General features: G+C 34.3%; 1 protein-coding gene across 3 annotated transcripts in view; it reads right to left on the bottom strand.

Moving 5' to 3' along the window:
- Gria4 (glutamate ionotropic receptor AMPA type subunit 4) overlaps nt 1–18,530 on the bottom strand; it is a 354,313-nt gene extending 335,783 nt beyond the window's left edge. For all 3 annotated transcript variants that reach the window (XM_027930549.2, XM_027930548.2, XM_027930551.2), the window contains exons 1-2: nt 18,443–18,530; nt 17,116–17,274 (exon numbers count right to left, since the gene is read on the bottom strand). In XM_027930549.2, coding sequence (XP_027786350.1) covers nt 17,116–17,274; nt 18,443–18,530 — 247 coding nt within the window. The remainder of the gene's footprint in view (nt 1–17,115; nt 17,275–18,442) is intronic.
- Between the last annotated feature and the right edge of the window lie 1,622 nt (nt 18,531–20,152).

Raw genomic sequence — 20,152 nt, 5'->3', positions numbered from 1 at the left:
TCCAGAAGGTGATGCACAATCAAACAATGACATGATATAACCAGGTGAATCCAAAGTGCCACAGGCCAAGTGAAGATTAAATCAGACTGAGGAGGTCACAAAAGACTCCCCAGAGTAAGTCACCAGATAGTCAAGACCCATCAGTTCATTCATGCAGCTGTTGTCCTTCCTAGAGAATTAAAATAACATGCGCAATTAAAATTGGGGAGTTAACAGATTTCTACTGACTATGACAAAAGCTTGTAATCACAAATTTTCTTGGCTATTTTATTTATTTATTTGCTTTGTACCATTTCCTATTGTTTCTTTTTAGTTATACATAACATTAGGATTTATTTTGACATAATTTAAAAAGCATGGAATATAATTTGCTCTAACTCAGTCCCCTGTACTTCTATGTTTCTTCCCCTCCTTTCTCCTGTTCCCTTCTATTCTGCTGAATATTCTGCTACTTACTTTTAGGTTTTTGTTGTTGTTGTTTTTAGTGTCTTGTGGATGTACATGATGGTGAGATTCACTGTGGTATATCCATATATGCACATAGGAAAGTTAGTCAGATTCATTCTACTGTTTTTCCCTTATCCCATCCTTCCCTCCCACTCAGTCCCCTTCATGGAGTTCATGGGCCTGGTCTTTCTTCTCTTTTGATGGATTTCCCCTCCTTCCCCTTTCTCTCTCTCTCTTTTACCTTTTAATTTGGAATAGCTTCAGTCAACAAATATAATGACAATAATCAAAGTTATTTTCATTTTAAAATAATAAACTTTGCAGAATTACACTGATCATGCAGTCATGTATATACCCACAACAATAATAATGTCTATTTTATTCTGCTGTCCTTCCAATGTGATTCTGCAACCTGTACACTCAGAAAAATGAGAAATTATATCCCATCTGATTCAAATGTATGATGTGTCAAGATCATTGTACTGTCATGTGTAACTAATTAAAACAAATAAAAAATAATAATAATAAATAAATAATAAAGTTTATAACCAAACAGATCAAATGTGAACCAAATATTCTGACAAGACCAGACCCTGGCCAAATATCTTCAGTTTTCTCTAATTTATGTTTTCCATGTGGGAAGAGCAAGACAAATTCAGTACATAATGACAACCCAGCTACATTTTCTTTTATTTCGTTACTGATAATCAGTAAAAGAATAAATATATACTTTTGTATTGGGAAATAGGTAAAAAAAATCAAGGACTATGTAAATGAAAAATAGAAATACTTCAAAAAGCACTAAAGAAAATATAATCACTACCACCATTTTGGAATACTCTTTTCATTCTATTTATTATGGTTCTTATGAAATTGCTATCAAAAGAGAACCAATCTTTTCCACTCATCATTACATGTTATATATTTCTCATATTGTAAACATAAATCATAACATAAACATGAACATCTAAATCATGATGTTTGATCACTATACACTATTCTGTTAAATAGCCCATTATTTGCAGTCTGATAACTAAAGCACTATCACTAAATAGAACATTTCCCTTTGAAATGAAAAAAAGTATAAAGTGTAAGATGTTGCTATTTTGAAAATAAAATACCACTTTAGTAATGGTTCTCTTTCAATAAAAAAATTCACACTTAGTTTCTAATCTGTGATTTTATCACTTCTCTAAAATGAGGGTTATTTTCAAACTTGTTTTGTAAAATGTCATCATTACTAAATCTTGTAAAAACAACAAAAATCAAATGCTACAGGTGTGCACTATATATATATATATATATATATATATATATATATATATATATATATATGAAGTTTTGATAAATGATACAGAGTATAGTTATTTATAGTTATTCTGAACTATATGTATGTGTATAGTATATATATTCTTCTATTTTTATTTTCAAGAAATAAATTTGAAGAATGTTGCACAAAGGTATGCACTTAAAATTTTAGTTTATTATTTTGAAGGGCACAAATAACCATATCTTGCAAATTATATATGATACTATCTTACTGTACTTTTTCTGTCATTAGACTGAGTATAAAGATAGTAACTGTACTAATTATTGTTTTAGCATTACAATTGTTCAACTCATGTACTTAAAACTATTCTTACTAATCTACAGTATGTAAATGGCAAGTTGTAATTTTGGTATAGATTCTTATTTGTGCCAACTAAATTGAATAATTAACTTCCATAAAGAATGAAAACTAAAAACAAGGGAACAGTATGAAATTGAGTCAGGAATAGAATGTATAGTATTCTATCAGTATCTACATTAATCAGTAAGGGGATTTAATTAACTTTACATATAGTGTAGGCAATGTTCACCTTTTTGTTGTTGTTGTTTTTATTTCATCGCAGCAGTGCCAGCTCTTTTACAGTTTATAATCTTTAAAAGATCTGGTTTGCAATTCTGAAGATACATGTTTGAGATTATAAGCTAAGTATTTGTTACTGAATATAACAGTTCTTACTGAAAAATAGCGAGCAGAACACATACAATAATGGGCTTTACAAGCAGCAGCTGAAGTAACACAATTGCATTTCTTGTCTAGCAAACAGTTTCTTAGTGTAGGATTTGGTATGAGAAAGGAGCCATGCTTTGCTATATACATGAATGATGAACAGTGCTGCTGGAAGTCTTTCTAAAACACAAATATAATTATGTTATAAACTGCTCAGAATAATTCTTACTGTCTTCCCCCTCAGAATAAAGGACAGCACCCTCACCCTGGCCTACAGAGCAGTTAACCAGGTTCTCTACCACCTCTCATTGCTATATGCCCCTCCTACCCTTCCTCTCTGCACCTCCTGCCAAACCTTGCCACCCTACTATGCTCTCCAGACCCAGACACATACTGATCCCCAGAGGCATCCAAAAACATTTACACTTTTTTTTTTTTTGCTATTATGCTCTTTTTCTGCCTGGAATACTTGTATTTCTCTTCACAACATGGGCAAATTTCATGCATCTTTCAAGGCCCAAGTAGGGTCACATAATTTCTGAATCTTCTCAATACATTATGAGTTTGGGAAAATGAGAAGTCAGGATAAAGAAACAGAGAACATATTGGGACAAAAATCAACCAAAGTGATTTTTCATATCATTAGTTGACTAGATTGCCAAACATCTGTGCAAGGTCTGGCGTTCCACTTCCTCCAAGACAAAGTGCCTGCTTTTATTTAGACACTAGCCAGGAAAGGTGTGGAAGATCTATGTTCCTCCAAATAATTGATACTTAGAAAATACTTAACTAGACCTATGAACTCCAGAAATCATTATGGTACTTTGAGGACATCCTTTTTTGCATTTGACAAGAGCATTTTCTTCCCCTATGACACTGGTACTTCTGTAAGGGGTGAAAAACAAAAGAAAAAGAAAGAAAAGCAAACCCAAGATAAAATACTAAAAAGAAGCACACTCAAAGAGTCTCTGCATACATAGAAAGAATTATTGAAATCAGAACCGTTGACACAAGTCAGTTGGAGAGCTTTTACAATGGACAGTCTTCCTCAATAGTCTGGTTGGTCTTAATTAATATAATCATCTCCCAACTAAAGATTACTAAGTAATGCTTTCATGAAGAATTTCATGTTTAGAGATTTTTCCTTGTTCATGGTATCAAATAATTCACAATTTTGATGGCTTCTGTGTGTGGCAAACTGATTTTCAAAAATTTTAAATGCCTTAGCTAGCTTGAGTTTAAAATGCTTTCCATATTACTATCTTCAGCTTATTTATTACATAGAACTATATCTCTCATTTTAGTTTTTTCACATTATTGAAGTTTATTTGTAAGATTTATTTATTCTAGTATGAAGTATCTGTTTTATATCATTTGTACATTCTTTCCAATCTAAAAGTTGTGTGTGTGTGTGTGTGTGTGTGTGTGTGTAAGAGAGAGAGAGAATATGTGAGTCATCCTTTATCCTATATGGTTGAAGGAGACATTTTTTTCAAGATTTTCTGTATTCATTTGTTTTAATGTTTATAAAGTACAAATGCAGTGAAATAGCAATCTTAATGTGTAATACGAAGATATTTGATCAAATTAACTATTCTTAGGAGAATTCACATTCAACTGCCAACATATATCTAAAAGTATTGATTCAAATGCTAGTGTCATCTAATATCTATCCTATATTCCAACCTATTTGAATTTTAATCAGCAATATAGATAATAATAAAGAGTCACATAGAATTTTAAATAGTTTATAGCTAATTGAATTAACATTGAGGGTGGTCTTAATGTTTCCAAGCAAGGTGAAAATTAAGAATGTATATATAAAGTCTTTCATTGTATATATTTTAAAAAGCCCCATGGGAAGGGTAGTTTGTAGTGATCCATGTGTGAAAAAGAACAGAATGTGAAGTTTTAATGACCACAATCTTAACATGAACCAACAGAGTGCTAACCTTATGTGTGCAATACCTAAATAACTGAAATTCATACTCTCACCTGGACACTTCATATCAGATAATATCCATGAGTTTAAGCAACCCTGGACAGGAATAACAGGAATATGAGGGTAATCTAGGTCATTATAATTGAGGGAAATTATGGCAAATCTAGAGGATACCTATAACTTTAAATGAAAATGATTTTAGAAACTATGTTTTATAGAAATCTATTAAGCTTAGGAAAGTAGTGAGGGGGAATGTAATATTTGCTTTTTAAAATGTGGAGGGTGTGAGTCACATAGAAAATAAACTAGTTTTATTTTTGTGCTATTAAATTCAGGTTAAGAATGAGCTGTTACCAACTTCCAATCAAGAAATATGTTGTCTCCCTTCTTTCCTTTCTCCAACAATTTTTCAGCAAACAATTATTGAGTATGGAGCATTTATGCTCCCTACACATTGGCAGACGCTCATGGTGAAAATATTAACAAGGTATCATCCTTTCAGTCAAGGAACTCACAGCCTAATGGAGTAGACAGACTCTCTATGTGTTTACCCACCATCCATTTTCTAAGGAGTATACAGGATACAGAGATTTGACCATTCAAGTAAATTCTGACCAATATCTATAATGAATGGGATCCATTTAGACTGTTTTAATTATAACTATAATACCTATGTGTTACTTTCTGAAAATGATTTGCTTATAAGATACATATATGCATATTAATAGAAAGTATTTATGTTATATTTTATATTAGAAAAGTCAAATATATAAAAACAAAGAAAATATTTAAAGTGATTAATAATGTTGTTACTAAATTAAAAATATGGTATTGAGCTTCCTGGATGTAAGAGTAATAAAAAAATATTTATTATATTAGAAAGGAGGAGGCATGCAAACTTTTTCAGGGAAAAAAAAATAATCACTTTCCTTTGATTCTAATTCTTCGGAGCAAAAAAAAAAAAAAAAATCTAAAATGTCTTTCAAATTTGCCCGGGTAGACTGTCTACATGGTTAAACATTAAGTAATTATCTAAAAGATAAGTTAATTTCAAACAGGAGAAGGATAAGGGGCCATGAAAGCTAATCAATAATGAAATGTGTGAGAGAAGGTACAATGAAGAAAATCCTGAACTATTGGGAATGACATTATGTATTTGACTCCCAACCCCTTTGTACAAATGTCTTCAAGTTCCATGAACTTTAAGTGCTAAGGAAGCAGTCAATGTGTGAGATGGGACTCCTGAGTGTGTTCACCACTTCACCTGGCTTCCCAACTGGGCTCTCTCCTACTTTCAAAGTATTTGCTATCGGTATTCTCAAGTTCTTTTGTCAGCAGACATCAAATGTTATAAGTACATAGAACACTCCTCTACCAGACTTAAATTTATCTAAGAGCCATTTGGCTAGCACCATGTACATCAATCTGCATTAATGGTCCCAACTTCTTTCTTACTTATTTATCTTACAAATAGAATCTGACAGAAACAAATGAGAAAAAAATGCTTAAGATAAAGTATGTTACATTTCTTTTGGATGTGATTCCTCATTTTCTTTCTATCCTTTGCTTGATATCTCTAAGAGTACACATGAAAAGTGTTAGATTAAGGCTGTCCCAAAACAAATAAAGAGAAAACTCATTACATATTTCTCATTCATGCATGCATTGATATTTGTTGATTCCTGCTTTGTATCAGGCATTGAGTGACCAGTACGAGGACATACCATTTAACAAATCAAACAAAGCCCTTTATTCTGAAAGCACTTATTCCAGTGGAAAATATAAATGATATATAGGTTAAAAGATAAAAATAGTAATTACAGATTGCAAGAAAAGTAAAGTTAATCATTTGATTGTAGTCTCAAATAGCATACATGGGGTTTTGTTGTGGGAGGGTTTATGCTGGAAAGGTGAGTCAGGAAGGTTTTTCTTAGGTGCTGATATTTGACCTTAGCCTGAAGATTCAGAAAAATTTATCGAAGTAAGTAATTGGATCAGAGGAGTGTAGTAAAAGTGAATGAAGAAAGGCATGAAGAAAAGAAGACCAGAGTAGACTCCACCATGGTAAGAACAAGGTAAGAGTCAAATAATGCAAGACATAGAAAAGCTGGGATTTCACATTAAGGAATGAAAAGCAATTGGAGGGTTTTATGTCAGGAAGACAGTCTCTGACTTTTAAATTCAGGAAGGCAACCCTGGCTCAAATATATAAAGCAGCTGGAGAAAGGCAAAGTATAGAACGAGGAGATTAATTATGAAACCATTGAAGTAGTGCCATTGACTTGTACATGAATGGTAGGGTTAGAAATGCAGAAAGTGAAAATATTTGTGGTATACTTCGGATATAGAAGCAAAAGGACTTAGTCAGATGGTGAGTGATAATCAAAAAAAAAAAAAAAGAGAGAGAGAGAGAGAGAGAAGAAAAAACTAGGAAGAATTAGGAGTAATAAACAAGCAATAAAAGTATCAAAACCAGCAATAGAACTGTCAGGAAAAGGTAGGTACGTAAAGAACAGCAGATAGCAGAACTTTCAAAGAGATAAAATTGAGAATTTTTGTACAAGTTCAAATTCGGTCAAAAAAAGGCACAAGTTGTGCAGAAATGCAGCAGTTCAAAGCAATTGGAAAAGATAAATAAACAGTGAAGAAAAAAATGAAGATTGATTTCCAACATACATAAGACAATATATTCTGGAAAAGTTAATATTAACAATATAAAATGTAAAATCACAAATATACCACAAAATGTAGGATAATCTATTGATACCTTTAAGAATAGAATGCTTTTATATAATCTTAACACAAAACCCAGAGGTTGCAAGGAGAAAGAGCCACATATTTGATTAAATACAAGTGTAAATTGTCTATATAAAAAATATATCAGAAATGGAAGCCAAAGGAAAAGTAGAAGAATACATGGCAAAGAGTTAATTTCTGGAGTATGTGCAACACTCCCACAAATGAAGAAAACTTTCAATGGCAAAAGAAGAACAGACAGTTCACAGAGAAGGAGGTACACAAGTCTTAAGAACAGGAAAATTTTCTCAGCCTCACTATTAATCAAAACTATGCTAATTAAAGCAGCAATTAGATGTCATTTTCACCCATCAGGACAAGTGAAAATTCAAGAGACTGATAATGGCTAGTGTTGGCAGGTCATAGAAAAACAATTATTCCCACATAAATTTGAATAGCATTTTTAAAGGAGACTATATTATTTATTAAAAGCAAAAATTGAAATTTGAGATAGTAATTTCACCTTCAGCAGTTGATGCTAAAGAAATATTCACACAGGTTCACAAAGAGTTTTATTGCTGTTCTGTTTATAATATAAAAAATGTAGAAACAATCTAAATGTTGATAGAAGATAGAGTACATTAATCATATGAATTTCTCACAATTGCAACTTATGTAACCATAAAAGAAAATGAAATAGTTCTTATAAACTGAAATAATTTTATGATTAAGTGAAATATAGCATTGTAAAATATAGGTATAAAATGATACTTTTGTATCAAATACTTACATTTCTAAATATGTAAAACAGTTTATATTTATACTGCTATTCCTCTGTGTGTGTGTGTGTGTGTGTGTGTGTGTGTGTTACTGGATTGATCCCCTATGCACTCTGCCACTGAGTTATAACCCCAGATCTTTTTATTTATCATTTTGAAAAAGGGCCTCTCTAAGTTGTCCAAGTTGGCCTGGATTTTGCGATCCTCCTGTCTCCACCTCCAGAGTTTCTGGGAGTTGGGATTATAAGTGTGCCCTCATTCACCTAGTTTTATAGTACTCTCTTTTTTTTTTTTTGGTACTGGGGATTAAACTCAGGCATACTCAACCACTAAGCCACACCCCCAGCCCTATTTTGTATTTTATTTAGAGGCAGGGTCTCACTGAGTTGCTTAGCACCTCTCCTTTGCTGAGGCTGGCTTTGAATTCGAGATCCTCCTGTCTCAGCCTCCCAAGCTGCATGTGCCACCACGACAGGTGGTTTTATACTACTCTTATCTTTCTAAGTCTTTATAGAAAAAAAAAAAAGAAATACAGAAAGATCTACAATAAACTGTTTGCTCTGATTGTCTCCAAGTGGTAGAATTAAAAATATTCTCACTTTTTATGATGTGTGAATTATTTAAAATTTCCTGAAGTATTTGTTAGCTTTAATATGAAAAATGGGAAGAGCACAAAGTATAAAAATTTTAAAGTTACTGATGAAGAATACATTATGGAATAAGTATATAATAAAAAGAAGCAAACAGTGATTACAGCTTCTGGCATAAATTTTGCTCTATCTGGAGAAATAGATTATTGAATGATGCTATAAATCTTGAATATTTTTCGCCTTTTATTTATAATATAACATTGAAAATTGCATTCACAATATAGCATTTTTATTAAGTTGGAAATAAATGATGATGCTGTAAAGACTAGAAAAATTTTGACTTAGGCTAATATTTTTTAATTATCAACTCCATGTTCATGTGGAATCCAAAAACATGTTAAAAAAAAAACTGACAGCTGAGCACATCTTAGAATATTTCGCTCAGGAAAATAGTTGTGAAATGTATAGTTATTCTGAAATCAAATATTGTTCCTATAAAAAAATTAGCTGGCCAATAGGCTGGACAACTAATGAAGCATCCAACACTGTATAACAGTTGAGTGTCATTTAGTCATTTTTTACACATGGTGGTATTTATGACATGAATTTGGCAATATGCAATAATGGGAGTGTTGCTATTTAGAACTCTGAAATTTTTGTGCTGCATTACAAATGACATAAAAGAATCACAAGTTTCAAAGAACAAGGTGCCATCAGCAAATCCTGCAAATATTCTAAGGCACTGAGGACTAAGAGACAACAATTGGATTTACTAATTTGTAAAGCATTCATGACCTTCAAGAACACAGTGTTCCCAGAGTGGTGATGGTGACAAAGGTAAATAGGGATAAAAATAGAAGGAGCTGAGGTAGAAATGTAGTACTTTTGATAGAAAGGGAAGGAGTAAAAATCACAAGATGACAAGTAGGGATAGATTTTCTGGAAAAATTCCTAGTTGATTTTAAGAATAAAATCCATTTTGTTTCTCAAGTGGCAAAGGGAATGAAGAGCTGTTAATCTAACTTAAGTGTGTCTCTTGTAGGACTGTAGTCCTGGGCCCTTTCTGTGACTGGAGCTCATCAAGGAGTTTAAATTCTCTCTCTGTAAATACATATGAATACAACACACACTACACACAAGCACACACAACTGTGCCTAAAATTAGAAGACTTCATATTCCTCCCTTGATCTACCAGTGAAATAATCCTCTGTGAACTGTTCATAGATCCCAGATAAATTTACCTTCTCATATACTTCAAAATACTTTGGACAAATACAGCTTCAGACTTAAGTCAACTGAAATGAACAGTTAACTGAGAGGTCAGAAAAGTTTCTATGAAACATCAACCATACTCATTCAAAACAAATTGCCTTGTCAAAATATAATAGAAAATATCCCATTTATTGATTTTTAATTTTACTCTTGTGCTTTAAGAGTCTTATTAAGAAGTCAATTCCTGAGCTGACATGTAGGAATGTTGGGCCTACATTTGTTTTTTCTAGTATGTGCAGGGTTTCTGGTCTAATTCCTAGATCTCTGATCCACTTTGAGTTGATTTTTTGTGCAGGGTGAGAGAGAGGGATTAAATTTAATTCTACTACGTATAGATTTCTGATTTTCCCAGCACCATTTGTTGAAGAGACTACTTTTTCTCCAATGTATGTTTTTGGCACTTTTGTCAAGTATGAGATAACTGTATTTATGTGGGTTTGTCTCTCTGTCTTCTGTTCTATTCTGCTGGTCTTCATGCCTGTTTTAGTGTTAATACCATGCTGTTTCTGTTACTATAGATCTGTAGATAATATAAGTAATTTGAAATCTTAAGTTTGCTCAGGAAAAAGTCTACTCCATATGAAACAGAAATAAATTAATTGAGTTCTATCTGTTTGTGGAATATTACTCACTTTTTTACTATTCATAAAATTTATATGTGGTAGGTGTGGTTTTCCTGTGTTGAGAAGAACAACAACAACAAAAAAGCTCAGAATGTTAAACAACTACTCTCAGATTGCAAATTTAAACATATCAGACTCAAAGGTCTGGAGAAGACTACCCCACCCTGTAAATAATAGATTAAAGTATTCTGAACCAATATATATACAAAGGATTATATATAAATTGAATCTACATGGTCTTAAGACAACTCTTTTTTTCCTGGCCAAAATACAAAAGAACACTATAAAGAAAAAACAAAGATTTATGTTCAAGATACTACACATTTCTTTGCAATTCATTATTTGAACTCTGAAGCTTCTGCCATGGTTGATCACTATTGACTTAAAATTCTGCCCCCTTCTGGGCTGTTGTATAATCACTCTTGCCTCAATTTCCTCTGAACTCTCTGACCCATTTTCCTTCAGCTGCTTTTGTTTTACCCTTTTCCTCTCCCAGCCCCTTAGCTATTGGTACTTCTTGGCATTTGGTCCTCCACAGTCTTTCATTGCTGCTGCTCAGTCTGGATGAGCTCATTCATTCTCGTGTCTCTAGCCATTGCCGGTCCTCTGTCCTCAGTTCAGACTAAACCCTGAGCTCCAGACATTCATGCCCACATCTCTACTGAATATCACCCTCTAAATATCTTTTTAACACTGCAAAACCAGTGTGGTCATGTGAAACTCATCTTCCACACTCAAATCGGCTTCTTCTCCTGGATATCCCTTTCTGTGATTAGTACCACTAGTTAAGCATATTCACCTAGGCCAGAAGTCTGAGAAACCATCATTTATTCTTACCTCATTTCTTTGCCACTTTTCCACAGAGACATCCAATCAATCACTAAGTTCTGTCAAAAGTTCTGCATTCCTGGATCTATGAGCTCTTCTCTCTTCTCGGTGCTTCTACTTTTATCCAAGCATCCATCATTTTAAATTGTATTATTTCGACACACAACTAACAGGGCTTTTCCTTTCTGTTTTGTCCTCTTCCAATTTATTCTGTCTCTTGCATCCAGCTTGTTCTTTGCAAAATATAAATCTGATCATGTCATTATCTGTTCAAATAATTTATGAGTCCCTTTTTTATTCCAAAGAATCTCCTTGCCACAGCTATAGATCCTCTGTAGCTATACAAATCTGCATCCCTTAGCACACCTCTCCTCCTCATACTCAATACTACACCCAGTTTAAATGATATTCAGTCATTCAACACCCACCTGGCTCCTATTGCCTTTTCATGTACCATTCCTTTGGCCAGGCATGACTTCCTTCCTCCCTCTTCTTCAATAACTCAACTAGAGCCTTAACACCCAGATCAGACAGCATCATCCTGTCTGGTGCCAGGTCAAGTTTGTTGTAATAATCCTCCCAGTGTTCCTCTCTGTCATAGTACTCTGTTTTTCTGTCAGAGCATTTTACCTTACTGTACTGTAATCAGTAACAACTGGTTTGTTTACCTTTCCCACTGAGTTCTGAGCTCATTGAGGGCAGCAACTACTTTTATAAGTTTTGTATTCTCCTTTTCTAGTATAGTATCTTGAATAGAATTGTTTTTGATAAGTGTTTAATGAATATAGTTGTATGCATTATCTAAAGAATGAACCGATGGCTTCATTGTGTAATATGACTTCAGCCTTCGCTATATCATTCACTATCATGTGATTAAATGAATAAATCGCCCAGAACTGTCTTGCCCTATTTTCTTTAAAATGTTGCAATTAAATTAGAGAAAAGATAAATGGAAATTCTTTTTTTTCTTCCTTAATTCATGCAATCTCAATGAAGGTTTATATTTCTTACACCAGTATGGCCTCTCAGTAGGATACTAGGATGGAAGTAAGAAGATCAGGTTTGAACTTTGGCTTTGCACTATTATTACATAGGCTTTGGCAAATTAATAACTTCCTTGAGACAAAACATGCCAAACAACAAAACAATGCCTGTCTTCCCAGATTGTCTCACTGTGAGATTCACATAGGGTCAAATAAAATCATGTACATGAAGACAGTCTAAGAGTTGTGTGAGGTTATGAAGTGTGTTATATGTATTCTTCATTTTAAAATTCAGAACAATAATAATACTACTCTTCAAATTATGCAGATAGATAGATAGATAGATAGATAGATAGATAGATAGGTTGATTGATTTTCTAATGCCAGGGAGTAAATTCTTTTTCTCTTTGGGAAATGAATAACACTGGAAAGCCAGACTGAAAACAACAAATATTTTTTTTCTGAAGTTTTAGGAAAGATTAATCTTGTGACAACTCTGAAATACATCAATGCAAATTATACATCATCTTATCATTTAAGAAAGGGACAAACCATAGAAATATGACTCATCTTGTCATTAATTTCAGGATGGAAAATTATGGAGAATGGATAAAAATTATAAAACTAAAGAACAGTTTCAAATCAACATAGGATGTTGCTCTCAATTCAAATTAAGGAAACCTAATATGAGTCACAGTAGAGTCACAGCATTATTTCCCTAAAAATAAGCAAAACAGTATATTTAATTCTAACATCTTTACTATCAATTTTGCAGAAATAGAATTTTATCTTTAGCATGTATTATGGTAACATAGTGTAAACTGTTAGCGTGCTTGTTTTGGACACCCTGTTTCTGGAAGGAGAACATACAACAATATTAAGATTTGAATTAAACCCCCAATATTATATTGCTTAGTACACTTAAGTTCAGTGAGTTTTTATTACATACCTACCAAATAAGTGGAAAATCCCGCAAAATCAATTTGGTATAGTGTCACATTTTCCTAAATTAACTAAACAACTGTATTTTACATACCAGGCTATTTTGAAAAATATCACTCTTTTGGATTATTTAGACAAGTAAATTGGTCAGAAAAAGAGAACTAATACCTTACTGTAAAAATAAGACTTTTTCATCATTTCTAGAATATAATATCTAGTGGGTTTGTGATTGTTGCAATCTCTCAATCTATTAAACAGTTGAAAAGAAAGATTTTGACAGAAAAGGAATATAAAATAAACACATCATTAAAAAAATCAGAGAAAAAAATATTGTTCCTTTCTGTTAAGGTTTAAAAAGTTGGAACTAGTCTATATTTTTTTTCTTTTATGAAGATGACAACATGTAAGTACTTGATATATTTATTATATATTTCCAATTACCCACCTGAAATTTAAAAATATTATTTATATATTTTATTATTATTATTATTATTATTATATAGAAACAAAATATGTGTAGATTTCATTTTATAGAGACTGCCTTATTACAGAATTGATTTTTTGTCAAATTTTTAATGTAGCTGGATTAAACAAATAATAGCAATGTCTCAAGTATTTTTGTCTTTTAAAAAGTTTGGTGATAGACATAATTTTATATTTTAGTTATCACTTTTGGTCAAATTTAACATACATTATCCTTCAAACCAAAATATCTCTATTCATTAACTACTAAAAAATACTTTTTAAGTTAGCCTACTTTAGGTTGTCTCAAGCATTTTTGGAAAAGACATTATTATAACTGGATTGTTTGTCTGCAAAGATAGTCACTTTAATATCTATCTCAAGTACAATTGTACAATATTTTCATTAAAATAAATTTCCTATATTGAATTCACTTTTAAAATATTCTTTTTGTCACTCTGTATAAATCACAATAAAGTACATTTAATTACATTTTAAAATTTGATTACAAAGAATATTTATTATACCTATATTTTTGTTAATGAAATAGATCATAATTTTTATTAAATGTATGTCTTATAATTTCAGTTTAATCAGCAAAGTGTGACTTTCCAACAATGGAATAGCTAAGAAAGAAAAACAATATTTTAATTGTACAAAAATATCGCTGAAACCGAAATAAAAGAGTAAGCTAAAATTATTCCTCCAGCAATTTGGGATTTAGACCTGAAATGTAAGTTTGAGTTAATCAGTTTTGGACTTCTGATTATATAAACCCTACATATAAAATAGTTTTTTGCCTACACTTTTCGCAGAGCACTAATTTAACTTTGAGTATAAAAAACAGCATTACAATATATTTGTACAGTAGGTGACCAACACACTTTATTCTTCAATCTGTCTTGAGTGAGTGTACTTTCTATAAAATATTTAAACATAACCTGTATACTGGCCCTTATTCACAAGGAGACTACACTCTGAAGTTTTACAAGGAGCAACTATAGGAAAGTCAGCATGAAAATAAATCTAATAGGCCACTTATTCTATCTTTATATTTAATCCAAGACAAATCTGAAAATCTAGTCTGTATCACAGTGAAGAAAAGTTCAATGTTAATTCTTCATGATAATCAATTTCAAGACTTACTTATACTCTTTCGTATCCAAAGGCAGAGAGCTTGATCCATGAGGTTATCTTACACTTACTGCTTATGTTTCACCTTTAATTAGACTGGAAAATCATGCGTGTGTATCCTTTAAAGTATTCAACAAACACCAATCACCTGACCCAAACTCTCCATTGATTTTCCCAAAATTCAGCTTAGATTTGCTTTGAGGACATATAGTGTACTCATTTGTTAAAATAATTAACATTTTCTTCACTAGAAGATGTTTTCTTTTTTACCATTATTTACATTTTTAAATGTTTGTTAATCCTACACAAAATCATTGAGTTCACTGACATTGTGCTATACTTGGATTCAAAACAAATTTAAAGTTTACTTGTTTTAATTTTCTCAGTGCAAATATATTAAATAATAGCATTCTCTATATTTCATGATTTTCCTCCTTTTTTAAATTACATATACAACTTCCTATCAGTTTTTCATATTTACAAGCCATTTAACAATAATATCTTATTTCATATATATTTCTGTTACATAAAAAAATAAAACTAGTTAAAATGGTCACAAATTAGGTTAACAAATATGGAGGAGGAAAGAATTAGCACTTCATAGTTTACCTAGCTGGAAGTCACTGTGTGAACTTCAGTATATTGAAGATCTTAATTTGTGAAAAATGAGACAAAATGAAACTAAATGATCTGCCACTTTTAAGAAAATCATTCAAAATTTAATAACAATATTTAAAAAATAATATACTGCTGACAAAGTATCATCACATATATTTGGAATATGAATTGTTTTTAAAACTAGTAACATGTATTGACAGAATCTTAGGAGAGACATGAGAAAAATATCTAAATAGACAATTAATTTTCAAGTGTTAAGGAGAGTACTTGCTGAGTACTAGTTGAAGTGTTGGCATCCCTTTTCAACACTTGGAATATAAAACAAATAACTTGAAAACTCTATAAAACTCACTATTCACAAAACTAGCTCTAATTTGTATGCATTTGAGCTTAAAAACAGCTCCCTTTTGCTATAATATTAATTTTATCACTAAATGAAACAAATTACTTTTAAGTAGTACTCATAGGAACTATAGCATTCCTGAAAAATAATATAATTATGGTATTTTATAAAACTGTCAAATGCTTCAAACTCTATAAAACTAAGTTTTAAGAATCAAGGAAAAGTGCTCATATTTGTTAAATGAACCAATGAAAAATAATTGTGAATTAAGATATATAAGTTAATAAAATAGATTTCCTCTAAACATTTAAAAACTCTGTTTTCAATTTCACTTGTTTCTTTGTTCAGTTACTTTCTTGTACTAATAGGATTTTTTAAATTAATATATGTCCCAACTTACTATAATAAAAATGCTCTAGAATTCTGATTAAACATTTTATGGCTGCTATGAAAGTATGCAAAATTTTATATGGAAACCATTCTTATATGTATTAATCTATAATCATGATCTTAGTATATAGAATTCAAGCAATGGTAAATTAACATAAAACTGAGAAAACATTTTAAATCTGCACTTCCTTCAAGCATGAGAAGGCAATACAATGCTATCGACTGATCACGTTTCTGAGTATTTTAAATTAATGCATAGTTTATGGTATTTTTGTACATTTAGTCATATAGGATCTTGATGGGTGAGCACTGTAAAACTGTTTCCTTGTAGCATTAGGTGAGATCACCCATTTAGTTTCAATGTATGGGATAATATATCCAGCTGGGTTGATTTGTGTATTCAGGTGGATCAGAGACTAATTTGGTTTGGCCTCAAGGTAGGATTCATGGAGTTATCCATAGAATATATGCATTACGTGATAGTAAGAGACATTTACAACCCAGAATATAAGAGCAGGGCAGCCTCAAGTGACATCACCAGATCATCGACAGCGTCAACCAACCGACTCAAATATATATCCTCCACAACACACTCCCCTCTCTTTCTCACTATTAGCAACCTTCCATTGCCTTTACCAGTGTAAAGAAGCATGTGTCTTCTTTAAAAGCAAAGCATACGCTTACTCAAGTGAAAAGCAAATAAGAAAAACCAAAGGAAATGAATAAAAAACTAGATGGAGTACAGTTTTCATTAAAGTCACATTTAGATTATAGAATAACACATAAAAGAGAATTTGCCTTGGATATCCAGACAAGAAATAAAGAAAAGAAGGAAGAAAAGGAGAGACAGACCAGCTGCATATCCCTAAGACCAAATTTTGTTTTTAACTCTAATTGTCTCTGAAACAAGGCAACTGTAGGAATCTTGAATTTCTTTCTATAAAACATTAATAATGTTAAAGAGGAAGGGGAGTCCATTCCTTCCTTTAAATTATCTTCCAATTTATCCATAACTTATCTTTTACTTACAGGCATTTGTTACAGCAAAACTGTTGGCTGTCTCAATGTTGTCCACATGAGGTACCAAATTAAAAGGAGCTTCCGACGCATTGGGGCTGGTGTTATGAAGAAAAATTGCTAATCGAAAAGCGGTGTATTCCTGATCTGTGTTTCGGATGAAGAGACCACCTATTAAAAATAGCAGGAAAAGCACATTCACTGTTTTCTCTTGTGAATGTTATACCCACCCCAAACACTGTCAAATCTGCCACTCGAAAGCACATACAATCAAGGAGCTATCTTTGCCACATCTTGGGAGACTGCCCTTTGTCACTAAAGTGCATGCTTAGTATTTTAGTCTTTAGGACAGCTCAGCTTTTTCATGTTCCAATTTGTCATGTTCACAATGACCTCTGAGACCATTTAGTGTGTTTTGCCCTCCCCAGGATTCCCAGCACACTGCTACATCAGCCAGCACAGGGCATCTCTCTTAAGAGACATGCAGATGAACGGAAAAGAGATTTACATTATCATAGAGAAATGATGGGCTGTGGTGACATGTAGGATAGAGGGAAATCAGAAAGGGGAAATGAACTTTGTTTTTCTGCAGCTCGTGGACTCAGCCTAATCTCTGTTTTGTGCACAGTCCATGAGAAATGATGCAGTGTTGAGGCTGGGCTTAGCTGGAAGAAATTCAATAGCTGCGTCCCATTAAAAGACAGGAGAGGAGAATAGCAAGAAAAGCCAAGGATGTAGGGGTTGGGGGGTCCCTGGAAATAGAGAGGAGGTAGAGGAATAAGAGCAAAAGCTTTAAGAGGAAAACAACATAAAAGAAGAGAAGGTTCCTGGAAAGGGATCTAACTTTGGAATCTACTAAAGGGTAGCAAGAAAAGACAGGGAGTGCGAAGGAAACGCTTTTTTTGCCCTGTCTTTCTGTAATAGCTAGAAAGCTGTGGTGTTCAGCATGTGAAGAAGAAGTATAATTCTGAAAAAAATAATAAAAAAAAAAACTCGACCTCTCTACATGCTCTTAGAGAAAAGGATGAAAAGAAATACACAAAATATAATCAACCCCCACTAAGGTTTTTTTTTCCCCCAACTTATTCCAATCCGATTTAACGACTTGAACCCAAGGTGGAAATAGGGTAAGGTCTGAGGAAAGATGGGTGTTCATATTCAAAAGGTACTTGCACCAAGAGGCAGTCTTTTTGTAAAGGAGAGAAAAAAAGAGAAAAGCAGAAGGGAAGGTAGTTGCTGGGGGTTTCCCCGAATTGCTTATCAGCAACTCATTTAACTCACTTTCGGAGGGTATCTGCTACAACCAGCTCCATGCACACCCCACCGGAACAGAGCTTACCTATTTGCACGCTGCTCGGAAAGGCTCCCATGGCGAGTCCCCAAAAGCCAGAAAATAACAAGACAATCTGTCTGCAAATAATCCTCATCTTCTTTTCTCCTCTCCCTGGCGCGCGCTCTCTTTCTCTCACACTCTTCCTAAAGGGTGTTCAGAGAGGCATTGAAGACGATGGCGCTAAAATTAAAAACAACCAAAAAGAAAAAAAAGAAAGAAAAGAAGAAAGGTTTGGGCGGTTTACGATTACGACTATTTCCCTTTAGCAATCCATCGCGAGCTGCCAGATTTTTCCCGCAGTCTCCATAGCCCTGGGAGAGGTTTTCTGTCCGACTGCAAATGTTGCACATGCAAAAGATGGTGGTGGAGCGTCTAGTGGCTGCTCGCAGGGATGAGACATGCGCTCTATCTTTGCCTCACTTGCACTCGCGCTCGCCCCTTGCTTTCTCACACACACACAAACACTGGCGCCGCTGGCGCCGCACGCGCTCCCCAGCTCTCACCCGCTAACATCCCCCCAAGTCTGCACCAGCCCCGGGCTTCAATGCCCTCCTGGTGTCCCCTCACCCAGCGCGCACTCGCTCTGCACGCCCCTTGCCCACGGCTCAGCTGGCTTCACTAGGTGGGTGCTCACCGGAGCGCCCCAGTCTCTCCGACGCTCCGGAGCCAGTCTGGAGACAGGTTTTTCCTTCCCCTCTTCGCTCACTGACTCCTTTTTCTTCTCTCCTTTACCCCCGTTCGCCGAGGGACTGACTCTAGGGATGGGCACCCCCAGTTCTCCCTCGGCGCCTTTGCTTCTTTGCTTCACTTGGCAGGAAACTGACCCGCGAACCCGGTCTGTAAGCCCGGATCAGGGGCTGGGGGTGGGGGGTGGGGGTTAGTACCTCCCCGTGCCCCCGGTCCCCTGCCGCATCCTGCAGGCTCGCGGGGAGGGCGGGCTGTCTCCCTCCTCTACAGTCCTCGCCTTCCCTCTCAGCCTAGCCCTCTTCTGCCACTGGGCTGCGCGCGCGGGGAACTCCGGTCCTCTCTGCAGCAAAGATTTCTCACCAGCAAACAGCCCGGGAATCTGGAGAGCCAGTGACTGGAATGGATGAGGTGAAGGGGCTCAGGGAGAGAGAAGAGAAAAGGGGCAGAGGTCAAACCTCGGCGGGCCAAGGAGGAAAGAATTGGAGGACATAAGGCTTGGGGGAAGATCCAGAGAAGTTTAAATATCCTAGGAAAGAGAGAAGGAAGGAAAAGGTTAATTCAAGGCGCAAAGTTAAGGATAATGAACAGGATGGGGGAAAGACTGAGAAATGAAAATGGGACGGGGTTTCTAACATGTTCTTTGAAAGATGTGAGGCAAAACTATGAATAAGAACTGTGTGAAGTGTAAAGTGGAAGAAGCCATTAAAAAGACTCTACTCCTTTCTTTCCAGGGGCTCCTTTAAGAGGCACCTTTCCCTCTATGCGTGGCCCACTTCAGGAGCAGGATTGCTGCCCTGCAAGGCTGATGGACAAGGCCAGTTCTTGGGGAGGTAGGCACAGATGTCTCCTGGAAAAATGGAGTGTTTTTCATGCACACCTCTCTGTGGCTGGGGCTCTAGAATGCACACTCTATTCCCTGTCACTCCAGGAACTCTTAAATACTTCATTGTTGTCAGTAATTGTTTAACTGTGTGGAAGAAAATGAAAATGAATTATCCTAGACGCTTCTAGGTCTACATTCCTCCCAGA

Source organism: Marmota flaviventris, chromosome 9 (genome assembly GCF_047511675.1).
Source record: "Marmota flaviventris isolate mMarFla1 chromosome 9, mMarFla1.hap1, whole genome shotgun sequence".
NCBI classification, from domain to species: Eukaryota; Metazoa; Chordata; class Mammalia; order Rodentia; family Sciuridae; genus Marmota; species Marmota flaviventris.
The sequence above is the reverse complement of the archived record's forward strand: the minus strand, read 5'-3'. Positions and strand labels throughout refer to the sequence as shown.